Genomic DNA, 13,888 nt, shown 5'->3' with positions numbered 1-13,888 from the left:
GAATAAGCTCCCATATTATCCTTAATCGATCTAAATGAGAATGTAACCTGTGCATCTTTAGAGACATTCTATACCCGATGACGCAAAACCAAATCCTGTCAGCTCATCATAATTTCTCTGATTTCCCAGGAAACACTGAACTTGAAGCTAAGGACTATTGCCATAATACTGTTCCAGGATTTTTTATCCTCTTGGCAAAGTAACCGAAAATATTACACTCTTTTACTTGAGGGAAAACAAAGATTCCAGCTTTAAATTTCGCCCCTGAAAGGTTTCAATCAAATCGCTATAACTTTTGTAAAAGCACATATTTTCCATATCCAATCGCACAAAAAAAATTTCTTTTTTGTCGACAGGTGTTCGCCTCTCGACGCTATGGATTCTTCTAGTTAGGCTAGGAGCAATAGTAGATCTTGCTTTGGCGCCATCTGTTGGTTATATTGCGATTTAAAATGATGGAAAAGAGAAAATTGTTTTTTTACATCTTTATACAAACATTGTCCTGCACAGTTCAAGACTAAAAATCATTAGGGATCACAAATAGATCGATGCTTGGATACTAAAATTATAAAATGGCGATCTTTGATTCAAGCGACCAAAGGATCATTTTATTCATTTTAGATAAAACAAAATGTATAAAACTTTATTTCGTTCTACCTACCTACTTGGGAGTGACTTGGCATTTTTCTGTGAACTTTTCATTTAAATGAGCACACCCTTAACATGCTGCCGAAGAATGATGACTAGCTTGAAAACAGAAACTGTCTGAAAAAGAACAAAATGTTCAAGAATATATTAATGTGGTCATTTTTACATAACTGTACAACAATTACAAAATATTTCTCTTTCACTTAATAAAAACTTCTTTTAAATAACGCTAAAATTAGACATCACACTTTTTCTCTAAAATAATTTTACATACTAGGACAGCGCACTGTAAGATGCCTACAGTGCGTGTTTCACATCTATACTTTGGTTACAGTAGTTTGCTTTTCTAATACCGCGTTAACAATACACACTCGAAAAATACTTTCAAAATATTCGTAAAGTAAATCGAACATTTCGCAAAGAAATTGAGCAACTAAATATCACAACAACAAAAAACAAAATCAAAATCGAGAGAGCATCCTTAAAATACCTTTCAACGTAAAACTGGAATTTACCATGTAGAAAAATGCTATGGATTTTTGAAGACGTGACCTTATAGTAAGTAGATGATTAAGAAGTTGGTCAATTGCTTACCTTACCGCAGTAAATATTATTTAACTATAAACTATCGCAAATAAATAAATTATCTGTACTGGCAAACCTTTGACTACAAATTTGTGCTACACATACTAAAATCAGATTTAAGTCTTTGATAAATTTAATTAAATAAATAATTTTAAATATCTACACACTTACGCAAATCTACTATATTGGACTAGGCATCTTGACAATTATTAAGGGGTAAACTTTCAAAATTATTAGAATCGGGTGTACCGCCGGACTTTGACACAGTCACATTGTCGTTAGAGTCCTTCGCATTATTCGTAGTTAACAGTTTGTGCTCTTCGGCTATCTGTAGCCAGTGATCCCTGTTTATCCTCACACCGTCCACTAATATTTCTAATTTGTCCGATAATACTGCAAACGCCTGAAAATTGAAACGAACTAAGCTCGATTGTGATTCAAATTTTTGAAATTCTACCTCGTAAATAGGCATGCAAATCGAATCTATAAATCCGACTTGCATTAACGGTAATTGGTCCTCTTTTTCTCTATTCATTATATCCTGAAGAAAGGTGAGGTTAGAAAGTGTTAGAAGTTTTGTAGACTCAAATTTGAGATTTGCGTCTGGCATTAAAGGCCGTAGTTCACCGAAGATATTGACCAATGGAAAAAGAGACCTTGACAGTTTGACTTTGACACTAATTTGCGCGCCAAATGGGTACTCTTTTTCCATTGGTCAATATCAAAGTTTATAAATCGCCTTTATATTATACTGTTCCCACTGTAGATAAGCTTCAAACTTGCGTCGCAAAAAAAAACACTTACTATTGGAGTGATATTCAGTTCTTCGCGTTCCATGTCGCCCTGCTCGAAAAACTCGGACGACACGAGCTCGGCGACCCGTTTCTCGACCTCCCAAGGTTTCGTGATAGCTGCTAGATCGCAAACGGTCATCAGCATCGCCCTAAGTAGATCGCGATGCTCCTCCAATCCCCAGTGTGGTCCCTCCTCGACGACGTTAAAAAAGGCACCGCGCTTTCTGCAAAGTGAACTTTCGAATTAATGAAAAGCATCGCGCGCGAGCCGCTACACTTGCCTAAAGTAAACCGCTAAGTCGGTGGATAAAATCGCCTCCTCCAGCACTTTGATGACGCGCGTGTACTCGTCCGACGAGACGTTAGATAGCAGTTGGTTGCCTGGCGAGTTTAGGATCATGATGCACTGGTCGAAGTGGTGATGCTCCATGGTGGATGTTGAATAAAGTTGTGCCAGCGGCGAGGATGCTCTGAAATTCAAGATTGGTGTTGGTGCTTGGCGCATAACTAAATCGATTTAAAAAAAAAGCAGAGTGTAGTCTGGTTGGTTGGAATTAAATTCGAATTTATCGAAAATTTACACGCGTACCGCTACATAGCGAACATGAACGGAAGTGGTCGATTATTTTGGGGAATTATTGGTTTTTGTTTGATGTAATTTTAATTTTCCCTTAAGGAATCGACCCATGGGAATTATTTGCATGAGCAGATTTGTATTTCATTTATTGATCCAAACAAAGAATTTGGATTATTTTGAATTGTCGATTGGGATTTGCATTTAATTTCAGTAATACCATCCGTTGGTTCGATTAAAATTTTGTTTTTGTAAGGACGGATGGTATGGACCTCTGGATCCAGACGAAAATCTGAGAAAATATTAGTAAGAACAGCAAGGAGGACCCTGAAAGGTCAGACTTCCGAACTACTAAGCAACCCACCAGAAATAAAAGTATGCTAAAAAAAATTAATCTGCGCGCTTTGTAGCTTTTAAGAGTTGAACATCTTACCACACCTATAATGGCGATGATACGGGCCCTTGAAACCAACACTGAAATCAGAGATATTTAAAATGACGATAATTATCTCAACCCCAGTATCACACTCATCAGAGAACTATAGGTAGGTCGCCGCTTAAGGCGTGGAGGGGGCCTCAACTCAAAAATACTAAGCTTTAAATTTAAAAACTATTTTTTTAAATTTGTATTTTGCTCAACATAGGTCAATTTACGCATGTACCGCTTCATAGCGAAAATGAACCAAAGTATGTTTGGCGATAACAACGTGTACATTTTTGATATGTGTGCTGTGTGGGATAAGCGAAGAATTTGAATTCCTAGGGAAGTTAAGCAACATGATTTATTGCCGAATTTTTGATAAAATAATCAGAAATACAACTAAAATGAACTAATTCGCATATCATTAGATGAGAAAAAAAATCTTCTTTAAATTGTTATCATTATTTAGTTAACATCGGGAGCAATGATCTGCAAAAAACCTTTTTCCCATGTTAATTCCCTACGTTCGGTTTTGAAATATTCACCCGGTATAAAAGACCGCAATAGTAGAGAACAGCAGGAGTCCCATTTGTACCACCCAGTACTAGCAGAGTGCTACGGAGATTTGAAAGTGGTCCGACATTTTGACATGAAAGTTAGATGGTGCTTTAATTGTTGCCCAGAGTGCCCAACTGTAAGTACACGCGATCCCAAGTAACGGTGGGACCTCTGGTGGCAGCACATTGTAATAAATTCAGTTGGGAGAAGACTGGCATTTTTATAGTGTTTCTTTTTTACAACGTAAAAGTAAATGAAAAAATTTTATTTGCAATACACCTTAAAGCGCAAGGAGTTTTAAAACATTTTATCTACTTTCAAAAATTTAAATGTGACCAGTGTAATTATGCAACCAACAACAAGTAAAATTTAAGAAATCGTCGTTTAAAGCACAACATTTCCAAAGTTTTTAATTGTGAACAGTGCAATTACACAACATGAAAATATGAGATATATACGTCATTCTTTGCCTCACTCGGCCTTGAATAGCTTCAGCTGCTAATATTTGTGCATGGTGCAATTGTTTCAGGAACCTTCTGCTTTAAAGCTCATAAAGCAGAGGATTTTTACGTGAATCCTCATAAGGAAAAATCACTAATCTTATCTCTACGACAAAACCATTTTTTATTTTGTCCGGCATAGGAAAATTTACACATGTACCGCTTCATAGCGAACAAGAACGAAAATATGTCTAGCGATAACAAGCAATATCAAGAAACGTATTGCGGCAAACGCACCCAGTTGTCAGGATCTCTTCGGATGTAAAAGTAACGTTCCATTTTGCGAAAAGCCCAGCCAGTGACAGAAAAATCAACGCACCATCTGTCGTGGAATAGACCGTATGGTAAATTCTCAGATGAGATGAGATGTTTAAAGTTCATCTTCATCGTCCGAAATGATTCCATTAACAAGGGATCGAGGCATCCATATTATATGATATCTCATCCATATCAGCAACAACCCAAGATGAACAAGTTTGCCTATAAACCTTATTCAGTAAAAAAAAGACTGCAAAAGAGTAATGAGCGGTGTTTTCGGGTGGTCGCATTAGAACTAAAACAGTATTTTTTCGAATTTGTATTTTGTCCGGCATAGGAAAAGGTACTCATGTACCGCTTCATAGCGAACATGAACGAAAATATGTCTGGCGATTACTTGACATTCGAGAACGTGTAAAAAAAGTGGAACTTGATCACTTTTGTTTTTATTCGAGTTTAAGCATGTACCGCTTCATAGCGAACATGAACGAAAATATGTCTGAGAGTATTAAGCATTAGATTTTGAATTTCAGGTTTTAAGAGGAGATAAAGGGTCAAACTTGCTAGCGGTGGGTAAATTAATTGTTAATTGAAATTTTTCCCAGCACGGCAGAGGTTGAATTTTATATTATTGTGGTGTTTTTCATAATAATATAGAATCCAGAATTCATCAAAAATAGGCAATGGACACAACACAAATATATTCAAAGATTTTTCCAATTAGCACCTGCTGAACTCTAGTTCAGTGGTATCGCCTATAGTGTAGGAAGGTGCGAGTAGGAGAAAGAAATTCTCCTTGAAGAAAAATAAAGCTGATATATTTGAGTTTTTTTTTGGCCACATTAAAAATATTGGCTTCAGGTATACATGGTGTTCCAAAAAATTCTGCATTCTTCTGAAACTCATCATCAAGAGTGCAACTTCTGGCAGGGATTTGGGTGTAAATGAACTGAGTGCAGAGTGAATATAATATTGAAGCTATTTTAGTCTCCCTAGCCATTTATCAAATTTATGTAATGCCGCGAACAAGCACCTTCTTAAAGACTCCATTTTGACTGAATGCCAAAATAACAATTCCCTTTGCCAAAAGTTGACATCTAACTGCAATTTATAGCAATTCACTTTAGAAATAGACTGTCTCCACTAAACTTCTGAACTTGTATCAGCCATTGAAGGGCGCGTAATGTTGGCACTTACTTGATTTGGAACGAGTTGTTTGTCCCCCGATGATCCAAATCATGGCAAAGACACGCGATCATTAATGCTAGACATTCGATTTCTCCCAGTATACTCCACCATTGAGTTGTCTGTAATTCAGTTAAAAATCAAAATTCCGCTAAAACCCGTAGGATACTCACGGTTAGAATTGAAAACATCATCTGCGCAACATTAAAAGCGTGCCTCCAATTGTGATAGGTGACATTGCGATAATTCTTCTTCACGGACAGCAACCAACGGCATAATACTTCGTAATCCATATGAAACCGTTCGACTAGATCTAAATCAAGGAACATTCTAACACAAGACTACGGAAAAACGGGAATTAGATAGGGACGGTAAATGAGTACCTTACTGTAATAGTATCGTCGTCACTCAAATGTACATCATCAAATGCGAAGTTATGCAAACCCAAGTACACGGCCGATGGAACTCGTAAGGCCTAAAACGATAAGTCTCAGTATGAGTTTATACTGTCAGCGTCAAGGCCAGAGTTTGAGTCACACGCGTACATTCTAATTAACACCGCCGTAAGAGTCGAATTCGCTCTATTAAAAATTGTTTTTAATTTGATTGCAGAAGATCCAAAATAGGGGACAAGTCTCAAACTCAAGTTTGCGCCGTCAGTAAGTCCGACTTACTCTTATTCGTTGAGCATCTTCTATACTCGCAGTCGCATGATAAGATAATACTTCTAAGGTAACGCTCTGTTTGGCGATTGCGACAACCGCCCTTTCGTACATGTGCGTATTGTGTATACCCATACCGCAGAAAATTGCGAAGGCCTCGACGAAATTCTCATCGTTCTTCGTAAACGCCAAGTCGTTAAACTTATTAATTAGCTGAATAACACCGACAATATGTCCCATCGAATTCTTAATCGGCATACATAGCACACCTTTATGTTTAAAGCAGGTCCCTTCGTCCACCGACGAATCGAAGCGCGAATCCTCGTACGCGTTCGCTATATTTACAATCTGCAAAAGCGCTCTGTCAAGTTAATGCAATTGCTACAAATCAAAGTTGCGTACATCACCCGTCGTCGCGACGTAACCAGTTATTCCGATATTTATAGGGAAGCGACTTTCGAAGGGACTGTAAGGGAAAATACCAAGATGAAATTTTTACAAGACCAAAGTGGAGAAATTACCTCGTCCTCGATTCGCCCTCCTCCGCGTTGAGATCGCTCGCTTCGAAGTCGAATACACGCGAAAAACTGCCTTTGGACACCTCGTGAACGAGAAGTACCTGTAAAATTACCCTAATCAGACCGATTCATAAATTTTATTCGTTAAACGCGTTTCGCAACAATTCCAACAACTCCTTAATGAAATATTGTGTCATCGTAGTCGCTACTCATCAGCGCACTATTCAGAGTAAATCCACTTAAGTTATGAAGTGGCCTTTCATTCAAGCAATTTACAACTCTAATTAGCTGGAAATAATTTAATTGTGGCGAAGCAAAAATGTTAATTTCACTAGCGTAATGAGGAGGTTCAGATTTCTTGAAAAGATCGTTACTTGCAATTGGACTAACTTTTCCTAATTAATTAATACTCAAGGCCATTTTCACCATAATAGATTCTTAGTTTTTTGAATAAGCGATATTATGAATTATGTTAGCGGGCCGGACTAGGCCCGCGGGCCGTGGGTTAGACTGTGAATTATCTTGCTGTCAATGAAAACAATACTTGACCTGGATTATTTTTACCAAATAAACATATAGTTGGTTTATTGTATCTGAATTTGTGTCTCAGTGTTGCTTTTCCTTTTGGAATTGTTTGTAATTGCGTAACGCTTGTTTAAATTTTATCGCTTCTGTAAAATTGTTTACTTAAATTTGTGTATTTAATTGTAAAACGTGAAATTTTGTGTTAAAATTAAGGTTAATCTCGTCTTTTGCCATAAAAGAGTTTTTATCAGACAGAAATTTAATTAACGCGCATGTCTTTATCGGCGTAACTGGGGACATGAGACGCGTTCCTTCGAAGCTTGCGTTATCAAGTCTAATTATGTTTTTAAACTCCTTATGGTGACAGTGATGTTTCGTTAAATACTGGAGATAACGAGTAAAATCTGCTGCTGCTAGTTTTCGCGGCGGTAAAAAAAAGCGTCTGTTTACGCTAAAATATTGACAGTCAGTGCGATGTGTTTTGTCGAAGACGCAGTTCATCATTTTTTTTTAATAAATCTGTACAGAAGCAAGTTATCATAGTTGTGTACTTAAGAAGTTTAACGCGTGTTTTGACGAGTTAAAAAAGGAAACAGTTATATTACAGCGAGGCCTTAGTAAAAGTTTCAACCGTCCGAGCAGCCACATAAAATTTGTTCATAATTCATAAAGCAAGTTTGTCAGTCATCTAATTCCGTGCGAAGTTTTCTAAAGCCGTCAGCGAGTGTTTTTATATCAGTTTAAGTGAATATCGCAAACATTGTACGCCCAAATCTGAGATCTTATATATTCTATGGATATAGCCCACGGCCACTATATCTGCGCCATGTGAGACATAGCCAACAGTAAAATACCGAACTTGGATTGTTCAGAAAAGACTGCAGTAATTCAAAAGACTTAATTTATTTGTTCCTCGCACGCCTGCGCACGGGGTAATGAGCTTTGAAAGCTTTCTTCAGGGATTTTGCGTGTTTCGGAATAAATATGTCTGTCAATCAATTAAATTGTGTGTTTATTCGAATCCAGTGTGCGACCCGGATAGTTTTTCATGTCAGATTTTTCTTTTCATGTCCAAGAATTGTCACGTGTCATGTTTGTAGTTAATTCTCTACAATTTACGGAGGTCGATCGAGTCTCCCAAATTGTTAATTTAAAGTCTACATTGCCATTGACTCGACAGGTGTTTTGTGAATGGCGTAGTGACCGCACGTCATTGCACCCAGCAATATTTTGGTATCCTATTTTTAGGGAAATTTTTCACCTCTTTTTTCGATCCTAATTATTGGTTATGAATCCTTCATGGGAGTGGGAACCGAGGCCAACTCTGAGTACACCATTTCGTAACGGGACCGAAACGACAAAAACGTCGCGGCGCGGCGTGGCGAAAGAGTCCAACCGGTTAAAATAACAATGGCATCCGCAAGACAGCATTGGGATTTAGTTTAATAGTTCATAGAAAAAAGTAGGTAGATTGGGCGAAACTGCCATGATTTGGGAACGGGAAACAAGACAAAACAAACCTGGAAACTATAGATAAATACACAGCAATTGTAAATGTGAAATTGCGTGTTAAAATGTAGGGACATCTGGTCATTTGTGATAAGAATTTTTTACGGACGATGGGGGAGACATTGAGTATAGTTTGGGAAGCACAACGTGACGACATTTGAGCAATAAATTGGATAAAGCTTGAGGGGATCATTTTTAATAGAAAATAGAACTAAAATTTAAGGAACTGCAGGAGGTCTTAAAGAACAAATGGAGAAGAGAATTTCAGGAAAATCCAAATAAACTTACGAGATACTTAAAAGGAAGTTAGAAACGCTGAAGAAGTTCATAAGGATTTGAGAATAACAAGACGGAGAACTCTAAAGCTTGAAGGAAAAAATAATGTAAAAGAATAAACCTAACGTGCCGAAGAAGAGGGAGCAATAAAGATGAGTGAGAGAAGGGGCCAAAACAAATAATTAATATAAACATGGCATGTCCCGTATATTCCAAAATTTTCTGGAAATTGTAGCAATTATTACAGGATTGTAGCGATTATCCGGCAATTGTTTCATTCCAATCAGTGGCGGTTTGTCCAATAGACACAACGTAACGCAGCACCTATTTTCCGCGTCAAAGTTTACCTACTTTCATGACCACGCGGTACGTGTACACCCGGTATCTAGAAACTTTTACGTTGGGCGCTTCGTTACGAAAAGTGTGGTGACGTATTTCTGTAGGTTTAAGAGCTGAAGATAGAATTTAAAGGTAATTGATTTCATTTCTAGAGTTGTGTTTCAACCGCCCGCCGTTACCGTAAACAAAAGCTGTAATTAATCCGCCGTTTGCAACCGTACCCGTTAAGATATTTCCATTGCTTTTGTTGCGTCCGAAAGCTCTTCTGATTTAGAAGACTAAGGCAAATGAATATTTCAGACACGTTAAGCCATTGTTAGCAGATTTTTGTTTCCTATTGTAATTCAAAACGAGCATTACCACACATTTCTGTTTTATAAAAGGTAAAGTATAATTTAGATGGGATCCTTTGCCTTTTGCATTTTCGCAAGTTACGTGTCGTTCTTTTTGAGCTTTTCCATAAATTTACTTTGGCAACGGTGCCGTTTGATTTTTATTTTACATAAAGTTTGCCGCACTGTAATAATCGCTTTTGTTTTTTCTTGTACAGTAACTTCTACTGCTCCGTTTGATTGCAAAGTAAGCTTTTTGCTAGTTCCTGTTCCATTAATTACAAACGGGGGGATATTGTTTCGCTTTCCTGCATTTGGTTTTCCGTAGACACCGCTAATTAATTTGTATTGTGTTGCTTTCATTCTCGCTAGGGAGTTTGCCGTAACTTTGTTTTAGTTTGTCTGAAGTAATTAACGCACGTGTTCTTATCGCCGTTAGAAGATGCAGGTGTTTTACGATGTGCGCGTTATTTCGGCGTAAGTGGGTACGCGTTCTTTCGAAACTGACCTTATCAAGTCAAATTGTGATTGGTGAATTTTGAAAATCCTGAAAACACAGATACAAGAAAAACAAATTTTCTCATTGCCACTTTTTGAGCTCTGCAGGACACCGTTTAAAGGTTTTCAATACAACGTCTCGTTTCGAACTCAATCATCAACATCATTTTCTATATGACCCGTAAAAGAAGTAGACACTGTATTGAGTAGCATTGGAAACTGTTCTCGCACGAGGGTGCACCATCCTTTTGAAACCAACAGTTAGAAAATTGAAGTGGCGGAAAATGAAAGTTAGAAACCGAAAACCGAAAAAGGTAGCTGCAGTCTGAAAACTCCCACCCTCCACCAGTACATAAAACACTGTGCTAGGTAGCACCTGGCCAAGATGTCTTCGTGGAAAGTTTACAAAATCGTGGATTTAGCTATGACCAAGATAAGACATGTACTGCTCTTCCCAACAAGAAACTCATCAGCAACTCGGTGGTGAAGTCCTTCGGCGACCCACCTCCCACAGACTTGGATCAAACCCACTAGTTTTTTAGTTAAAACCACCAGATAATAATCGTTGTTATTGTTGATATGTCTATTAATCTTTATTAACCTGCTCAACAGCGTAGATTATGTAATTAATACAAGTCATCGATAGAACCAATTCAATTGCCTAGTCATTGTTTTTCTATCAAGGACAAGGTTGAAGTACTATTTTTTAAATGTTTTGATGATTTCTATCTACGTTTATTACTATTTTTATAGTTATAAACAAATAAATTTCTGAGAAACTCACCTGTACCCTCTGGCATTGTATTAAGCTTTGCGTATGCGTAAGTATCCTATATACAACGTGTTCAATTGTGCTCTGTTCCTCGAATATCATCCGAGCTAAATCTAATAGGACCTGGTTCCTCTTCACCTCCAGCTGCGACTTCTCGTAAAGGTGCGCGTTTCTCAGACCGATCCCGCAAAATTGGAGGTAGCTGGAGAATATTTGCTCATCCTGTTGAGTAAACGGTGTATCTCCAATTTTGTTGATCACCTAATAGGAGAGATGGTTAGGTTGGAGCAATCGCACTTGGGAACTACCTGCGCCACGCCGACGACGTCGCCGTTGGTGTCTTTGATCGGCATGCACAGAAGAGAATGGGTTTTGTAACCGGTAAGCACATCGATGTCGTGATTGAATCTGTCATCCTGTACCAAAATGCTGTTATTTCCCTACAATTGCTGTACAAGTGCCTACCTGATACGCATCCGGGATATTGACAGGTTCTCCACTTTCTGCCACGTAGCCTACAATACCGGTACCCCAAGGTATCCGAATCTCCTCCTTCTTCTCCATTTCACTTAAGGTACTTTTGTAACATACATCGAATAATTTTGAGACTAGACACCTTCCGCGGAGAGTTTCACCCGGCGGCAAGGGCGTGCAACCGCCCCCCTTCTCACCCTGTACAAGAAACAACGATCCCCGATCCGCGTGGAGAAGCGTCGAGACGTTCTGTAGTATTTTATGGCATAGGGAACGGATTTCGAGCTCATTGCAAATGTCTTTGACCTGAGAGCGAAGCTTTAGCAGCGACCCGGCGCCGGTGGCAACATACAAACCAATTCGAAAATGAGCTCCTTTTCGTCCAGCTGCCGCAGCTCGTGACGGGACCGTCGCTGCCTCCTCACCGGCGTCGGACTGTGACCGGAAATTTGGATTGGATCGTCGGAGGAACTCGTGAGAAACGTCGGCGTTCCGTCGATGGTACTGATGATGGGTTTGAGAAGGCCACCTCGCTCGAATTCGTGGGCGGATATTTTTCGGACTGGGGTCGTCGCGCCGGAGCCGCCTCGCGACTGATGGTGGGTCGGCGACGACAGCTCCACGCTGGACGACGTCGGCGTCGCGTGCGATACCAACCACGCGTCCACCACTTGACGGGTCGCCTTTCTGGGGGAAACAGTTCAAATAACAACACATATTGCGGTTTCTGTGTAAATAAGGAAAAAACTGCCCGCAATTATTAATTCGGAGCCGTGTTCCGTTCGCATTTCCGTTGTATCTTCCCATTATCAGTGGCACCCACTTCCCGTAGTGACTTTACAAACTGTACACATTTAAATCGCCTATTTATCAGTGAAATTTCGTTAGACCAGCAAAAAATTTGCATATTTAATTACTTTACCATAAATATGCAAAAATATGCAAACCATATAAGAAAATATTAAGAGAATCTTCAAGGTTCTAAGGTTACCATAAGTGCGAATTTCGCCCGTTTCTAGTGAATGACATTGTCAAAAATGTTATTTAGGAACTTTTGACATTCAAGGTTACTTTCCAACTCCAAATTCCACGCCCCCAGCTTCAGATTTAAACGTTAGTAGTTAAGATTGCATTAAGGTTTACTAACATCCAATTCTTGTTACTCCAGTTTCCACATCAACCTTTATAATACACACTAAAACAGTGTGAAATCCTCAAGGTTTTTTTAAATACTTCAAAGTGATTAATATTAAATCTGCACATATTTCATGCGTATCAATGTTATTGGCGTTTTTTAAGGGACGAGGTTTGCAGATTTAATATCAAGCACACCATTTGATGTAATCAGCGCCCTAACACTTCTATTATGCATATGCATATTTTTTGTTGTTCACAAGAGATATGCAAAATCTAACTATTGCTAGAAGCCCATTTTTTTTATCTTGTAAGGGTTCTTAAGGGCTCTTCAAAATCGCGGAACTTTAAAGTTGTTCCGTAATGAGTGGGATGGACATGTTTTATGATCATTGTCGCCTATTAAAGTAGGGTAAATCACAAAAGTGTAAATGAAAAAAGTGGTTTTTGCCGAGAAGTAAACCACTTCACATTTTGTGTACACTAAAATTCCAGAAAATTCTAAAAATTGTATAAAATAATAATTGTGTATGCATATGCGTTCGGAAAAAAATCTGGAAAATTCAACAAGTTCAAAAAAACTTCTAGAAAATGAAAGTAGTAGTGTACAACAAAATTCTAAAGTAATTTTCCTTCCAGGCAGATCACTTAAAATTTTGAATGGACTAAAATTATAAAAAAATTTAAAAAACTCTAAAAATTGTATAAAATAATAATTGTGTGTGCATATGCGTTCGCAAAAAATCTAGAAAATTCAAGAAGTTCTACAAAAATTCTTAAGATTGTATAAAATAATAATTGTGGGTGCATTGGTGCATATGCGTTCGGATTATAGAAAATTCAAGAAAAATTCTTAAAAAATTAAAGAAACGTTCCCAAGAAATTCTAGAAAATTGGATAAAATACCAATAGCAGTGTACAGGGAGGTTTTTTGGAGAATCCGAATCTGTTATCAGGATTCCATAACACAATAGATGTAGAAGCTGCTAGAAACTACTATCTTATTTGTTATGGACGCCATATTGGATTATTATGGAATGAGACGGAGGACAAAAAAGAATTTCATTTTAATGCATCGCCATCATAGCCATGCTGATTCCAGCAAGATCAAGTTTTATTTGATTTTGAAATTCGTGTAAATTTATGCCCAAAAGCCAAACAATGGGCGACACTGCGACATTGTGGTTGCTGCAGAAAGATTGAGCAATTGCAGGTAAAAAAATACACTCCCAAGACCACACTTCAACGCCAGTTAGTCCAGTGCGGCCGATTCGTAAATAGCATACGCGTTATCTTTTTGGAAAAGTCGGCAGCGTTTGAGAAGAC

At 38.2% G+C, this 13,888-nt stretch overlaps 1 protein-coding gene across 9 annotated transcripts in view; it reads right to left on the bottom strand.

The window, feature by feature from the left end:
• Window positions 1-762: 762 nt before the first annotated feature.
• The window catches only part of LOC116177739 (dual 3',5'-cyclic-AMP and -GMP phosphodiesterase 11), an 84,135-nt gene continuing 71,009 nt past the window's right edge, over window positions 763-13,888 (bottom strand). For all 9 annotated transcript variants that reach the window (XM_031496811.1, XM_031496809.1, XM_031496810.1 and 6 more), the window contains 14 exons: window positions 11,785-12,115; window positions 11,420-11,734; window positions 11,263-11,370; window positions 10,967-11,215; window positions 6,707-6,804; window positions 6,588-6,651; window positions 6,198-6,533; window positions 5,912-5,998; window positions 5,697-5,864; window positions 5,536-5,645; window positions 2,309-2,497; window positions 2,038-2,251; window positions 1,691-1,774; window positions 763-1,636 (listed from right to left, as the gene is read on the bottom strand). In XM_031496811.1, coding sequence (XP_031352671.1) covers window positions 1,424-1,636; window positions 1,691-1,774; window positions 2,038-2,251; window positions 2,309-2,497; window positions 5,536-5,645; window positions 5,697-5,864; window positions 5,912-5,998; window positions 6,198-6,533; window positions 6,588-6,651; window positions 6,707-6,804; window positions 10,967-11,215; window positions 11,263-11,370; window positions 11,420-11,734; window positions 11,785-12,115 — 2,566 coding nt within the window. In that variant the 3' untranslated portion in view covers window positions 763-1,423. The remainder of the gene's footprint in view (window positions 1,637-1,690; window positions 1,775-2,037; window positions 2,252-2,308; window positions 2,498-5,535; window positions 5,646-5,696; window positions 5,865-5,911; window positions 5,999-6,197; window positions 6,534-6,587; window positions 6,652-6,706; window positions 6,805-10,966; window positions 11,216-11,262; window positions 11,371-11,419; window positions 11,735-11,784; window positions 12,116-13,888) is intronic.

Source organism: Photinus pyralis, unplaced genomic scaffold (assembly GCF_008802855.1).
Source record: "Photinus pyralis isolate 1611_PpyrPB1 unplaced genomic scaffold, Ppyr1.3 Ppyr1.4_LG8, whole genome shotgun sequence".
In the NCBI taxonomy this organism is placed as follows: Eukaryota; Metazoa; Arthropoda; class Insecta; order Coleoptera; family Lampyridae; genus Photinus; species Photinus pyralis.
The sequence above is the reverse complement of the archived record's forward strand: the minus strand, read 5'-3'. Positions and strand labels throughout refer to the sequence as shown.